The following is a 5,358-nucleotide window of genomic DNA, read 5'->3' on the forward strand; positions in this document are numbered from 1 at the left end:
GAAGGGCCGGCGGGCGGTGGAGTGCTTGCGGGCGGGCGCAGACAGTGGCGGGTGCCTCCTCTTCTCCGAGCTGCTGGGGAAGCTCTGGAAGAGAACATGTCACAGAGGCAAGGACCCCAATGCTAGCCCGCCGACCTGGCCCTGCCTCAGTGAGGCCCGAGGGAGCCGCACCTCCACCCTCAGGACCGATGTTGGCCTGGAGCCTCGGAGGCCTCCAAGTGGATTCCCGAGCTGTGTGAAAAATCCGAATGGCCAGGTCCTAGGGCCACCCCCTTTCCAATTTTTTTTCTTGTCTCCAGCGGTAAGGCTGGGCAGCCTTGAATCTGAAGGAAATGCCCATTGTCACTCCCAAATCCATGGTACAAAGCCTCTGAAGCCCGGCTGGGAGCCGAGACAAAAGCGGCCAGGGCGCCGGGCGGTGAGAGCATATTCCTTGCTCTACAAGTTGCCCAGAACCCTTGGACGGCTCCCAGCCCACCTCCAGCCCTGGAGAGAAAGCGGGTAAACGGCTGCTTATGGCCTGATTGATTGCCTTTGCCAAAGGCTTTCTGATTTTGTTTCAGAGGCACTGTCCTTTCCTGTAGCACAGGTTTCCCTCCTTGACAAGGCCCCCTCTCATCAACTAATGGCGCTCCCCACATCGCTGGGAGAAAACATCGAAAATTACCCTCCTTCTTTTGCCCAACCAGTGTAAGTCTGGGGCAAAACTATTTCAGTGTTCACAGCCCAGGATTGATTCAGATCCCTTTCTCAAAACTGGCACCCCTTTGGGACCACTGACTGTCCCAAAGACTCCTTGCATGAGGCTCTGAGGCTCAGAGAACCTTAACGGGTGGTTCTTAGGGACGGGTAGGAGGACTGAAAAGGACCTATTTTATGAAATGCCTTGAAGCTACTGGAGACCCTTTGAAACTGCAGGCAGGATCTGGGGCAACGAATCCAATGTCAGTACTCCCCCATCCCCAAAATTTCTCCTCCCTTTCCCTGGCAGTAGTAGGTAAATCTGAACTCTGGTGGGGATTCTGTAGAAGTTGGTGGGAATTTCCCAAGCCTTGTCTGTAAATGGTATATTGGATTTCATAGGAAGTCACGTTCGCTTGCGAATTCTCTTTCAGTAACCTTTTCTGCATTTTCTTGCCGCTCAGATGCAGTGGCCATCTGCATTTTGTAATTAAATAGTAGGAGGTTTAGCTGGGTATAAATCTTTTCTTTTGAAAAAATTTGTGTGGGTCACTAAAAGGTAATGACAAGAGAAAATCCCTCCACAAGGAAACCAAGGCAAAGTGGGATGGGAAAAACTCACCCATCCTTGGTCTCACTGGGGTCTGGCTGTCTTGCACTTGGGATAGGGGTGGGGATGAGAAAGCGGGGATTGGATCCAGTGCAAATGCTACAGTGCTGCTTGTCCTTGCTGCTGCAATGGAGGCTGGGCAGCTTCCAGGTGGGCAAGACTAGTTTCAACCTAGCCCCTGACGATGGCTCCCCAAACAGAAGTCACCAAGATCTCACTGAAAGCATTAAAAATAACATAACTGAAGCAAAAGAGAAGAAAACACACATGTGGGGTGCTGAGAGGAGAAATTGGCTTTGGGTATAGGCTTCCGTACCAGGCTCCAACTAGAGAGAAGCTCATACCCATGGAGCAGGGAACAAGTCACTGTGATTGGGGGGCTGGAAGAGGAGAGAGGACTCCCTTCTAAACAGTTCTGAAAACTGCACACCCAGGCTGGATTATCACCCCTCTCCCATCAACCCCTGCCCAATTCCAGCATCATCCTAGGCCTCCTCCTGCTTTTCTGTCCTCTCCTTTTCTTGCCCTCTGTCACTCTCTCACCCGAATGCTCCAACCTGGCAGCGTCCACGAAGAGAACCTCCTCAAAGCCTTTCATTTCCACCAAAACATATTTTCGTTTTAGAAAGTAGAGGGAGAAAACTCATTTCCAGAGTTTATTGCATTATACATGCGACCAGAACATGCACAGAAAGGACAGGTTGCTGTTGTACTTCTACCAAACCACAGATGCACCACAAGGGAAAGGCTACAAGGCATAAGTCGTCATATTCCATCTCACCAAGGACAACTGCTAAGTTCATTTGTGAAAAGATACATTGTAATGTGCTTTTTTAGTCCCCCTCCCCCCAAAGCTTGTGGGTTTTCATTTTTTAAATATATGTGTGTGTGTAATTTAAAAGTACTGAATATATTAAAAAATGCCATGAGTTCAGGGACAAATCACACACACAGAACTTTTGCATTAGGAAAAACATGAAAAAAGTCACATTGCTGGAAGTATGGATGGATGGTTAGATGGATACTCTACATTTCCAATAAGTTAAGACCCAAATGAATGTGCGCAGTAATAGTTACCCTGCATTGTGTGTGTGTGTGTGTGTGTGTGTGTGTGTGTGTGTGTGTATATATATATATATATAAATATATATATATATATATACTCATAGGGATTACAGATCACTTGCAGCACGAACAGAATAACCCCAAAGTCACATTCTAACAGGAAAACAAAACAAAACAAAAAACAAAGAGCAATGAAGGTTTTGCTTCCGCCTTCCCAGTCCTCCAGCACTGGGCCCTGGAACAAGGTGCCCCCTCTCTGATCCTGGCCTCCCACAGGCCTCGGACCTAAGAAAAGGTGAGGTTGGCGGTCAGTTCTCGGATCCGGTTCTCTCGGCTCATCTTCTTGAGTTTCATTCGGCGGTTTTGAAACCAAATCTTGACCTGCCTGTCGGTGAGGTTAACGCTCTTACTGATCTCTAGGCGGCGCTCGCGGGTGAGGTACATATTGAACAAGAACTCTTTCTCTAATTCCAGCGTTTGGTGTTTAGTGTAAGGGCACCTCTTCTTTCTGCCACTCTTTGCAGTGAGCCAATTGCTGGTTGGAGTATCAGACTTGATTTCCTCTAACAAAATTAAAGGAAGAAGAAAAAAATCAAGATTTTTTTCTCTCAGTTTGTTGAAATATACCCTTGGCCATGACCCTAGTGGCAAGCAGGCCGCTTTGGGCAATGCTGGTCTTAAACATTACAGTGGTGGGGCCTGGAAGGGCTTTTCAATTTATGCCAAATTAGAAATGCCCAAAGGGACAGAATGGAAGGATGCATTCATCAGGGTGCTCACGTGCGCTCCCACTCACGCTCTCTCTCCCTCTCTCTCTCTCTCTCTCTCTCTCTCTCTCTCTCACACACACACACACACACCCATATACACATATGCACAGAACTTTCTGACTTGCACAAAAACGTAAGCATAATGGTAAACTTTCTAGGATCTCCCCAGTAACCTTCTAAGTGGTTAGCTTATGACAAGGTGGAGAGGAAGAAGCCACAGCCTGCACAAGCCTACCAACTCCACTGCAGCCTTATGTCACCAAGTCTGCTGCTGCTTCCCCACGACTTCTAGGCAAGCAGGGAGCCCAACAGCCAGGTTTGTAGGTACATCAATCTATTCTTTCCAAAAAATACACGAGGAAGCAAGGATACCTTCTCCAACCTGCCTGGGCATTGTTGCATTCTGTCAGAATTTTCTGAATTCTCATGTCTTCTGTGTCCATACAAAAGCATTTCCCAGCACTGTAACCCCTAAGGTGGCCCACCTCTGGGCATAGGGGAGAGGCTCAGGGGACAGGGTTCCTTCTCAAAGACCCAGATCCCTGGCTCTCTGCCTCAGTCCAGCCCTTAGGCTGGCCTTACAAAGTGGACTTTGCAGTAGCATTCTCCCCCCTCTGCCCTTGCCCTCTTTGTAGATGATTGCAAAGCCTGCTGCACTTTCCCCAGACAAAGCCAAGGTTACCTAGCCCTGCAAAGGCAGGAAGACCTTTTCCCCCACCCAAGCGCGAACTGGCCCAACCATCTCGTTCCCCAAGCTCGCAGGATGCGGGGTGACACAAACACGGTACCTTGGACTGCCTTTAAAAGATCACTGGGTGCCAGGCAAAACTAGGACTGCAAATCTGACCAGGAGAAAAGAGGCTCAGGGGCCCTGTTTATGAGCCGCAGGTCTCTTTGCCTCTTTTGTTGTGTTTCAAGTCTAGTTCAGGAAAAATAAACCCAGCAAGCCTTTCCTCTTCCCCAGGCGCCATCAGCGTGGGGCCCGGATGGCCATGGCAGCAGGAGAGAAGCGGGGACCATCTCAAGACTGAGATTTCCCCTCAAAAAGCTGGGCAGAGCAGCACCTGCCAAGTCAGGCACCCATCTCGGCTGCCTTGGCTCTGCGCTGGGCACCCAAGCGCTCCCTCTCCGCCGGTTCCCGGACTGCGCGCCCCGCTGGGGTGGCAACTCTGCTCATACCTTTGCTTTCCTTCTCCTGCACTTCAGGACTGGATACGGAGACCTCAGCCAAGCAGCTCCTCTCTTCGGAAAGGCCGCCTTTGGCCTCAGGGCTCTCCACCTGGGAGACTTTGGTGGGCTCCTGGCCGCTCGCGGTCTCGTTCATCTTCTTTTCCATCTGCAGCTGGGCAGCCGAGAGCTGCGGCTTGGCCGCGCCACGAGGGTTGAGCTGGAGCATGACAGTGGAGCTGCCTTCGGGGCTGTTATTGTACTCTTGGGTTTTCCCGGTGGCGTAGGTCTGACTCAGTCTAAAATATCCAGGGACGGGAACCTCGGGGTTCTCAACGGGACAAGACTCGGGGACCAGCCTCTGGTACGAAGGGACCTCAGCAGAAATGAGTTTGTTGCGCTTATCAGAATACATGCAGCAATTGGATTCTTCTTTAATGTTGGTGGTGAAGGAGCAAGTGGGGACTTGCTGTGTAACAGGTTGCTCTATTCGACAAGATCTGTTCGGGTCTGTCCAACTGTCTACTTGAGGTATATAAGGATGCACATTCATACCCATATTTTGGTGGTTCACTTCTCTTTTAGCCAGAGACGGGAGCAGTCCACAGGTTTGCATTCCATAGGTCCCCATGTCTGCGCTAGGTGGTGGCATGTACATGCTGGCGCTGCTCGAATAAAAACTGTCACTCCTGCAGGCACTGATCAAAGAATCTACTAAAAAAGTATTAGCAGCAGGAGAGCTGTTGGGAAAGGACATTTTGGGGAGGAATTTGAAGAAGAGAGATTGTGTCCTTTGTAGGCTGACATCTCTAGGAAAACATTCCCCGTGTAATTGTGGATGCCTCTGCCGACCACATGACAACCAAGCCAATGAGATTTGAAAATGGCCTTGAGCCGCAGCCTCCTCGCAGGTCACGTGCTCCAGAGCCGGCCGGCCGGCGGCGTAAGCACGGACAACAGCGACATCTACTACGCGCCCGTGATAGTGCGCGCTGGAGACAACCGGCCCAGAGCTCTCCGGCGAGCGCCCGCCCTCTTGCCTCCCGGGGCTCGCTCGGCCTGCGT

The 5,358-nt window shown here is 50.6% G+C and overlaps 2 protein-coding genes across 2 annotated transcripts in view; both read right to left on the bottom strand.

Moving 5' to 3' along the window:
• Positions 1-1,889, bottom strand: part of Hoxd9 (homeobox D9) — a 4,989-nt gene extending 3,100 nt beyond the window's left edge. Inside the window, exons 1-2 of the mRNA XM_033756362.1 lie at positions 1,835-1,889; positions 136-231 (exon numbers count right to left, since the gene is read on the bottom strand). Coding sequence (XP_033612253.1) covers positions 136-231; positions 1,835-1,889 — 151 coding nt within the window. The remainder of the gene's footprint in view (positions 1-135; positions 232-1,834) is intronic.
• A 578-nt stretch (positions 1,890-2,467) lies between these two features.
• Hoxd10 (homeobox D10) lies at positions 2,468-5,352 on the bottom strand. Its single transcript, XM_010607051.1, has 2 exons — positions 4,306-5,352; positions 2,468-2,919 (listed from the first exon to the last, which is right to left on the bottom strand). The coding sequence occupies exons 1-2, from the start codon at positions 5,048-5,050 to the stop codon at positions 2,642-2,644; spliced, it is 1,023 nt and encodes a 340-aa protein (XP_010605353.1). The 5' UTR covers positions 5,051-5,352; the 3' UTR covers positions 2,468-2,641.
• Between the last annotated feature and the right edge of the window lie 6 nt (positions 5,353-5,358).

This window comes from Fukomys damarensis, unplaced genomic scaffold (genome assembly GCF_012274545.1).
Source record: "Fukomys damarensis isolate Sample0158 unplaced genomic scaffold, DMR_v1.0_HiC HiC_scaffold_26, whole genome shotgun sequence".
In the NCBI taxonomy this organism is placed as follows: domain Eukaryota; kingdom Metazoa; phylum Chordata; class Mammalia; order Rodentia; family Bathyergidae; genus Fukomys; species Fukomys damarensis.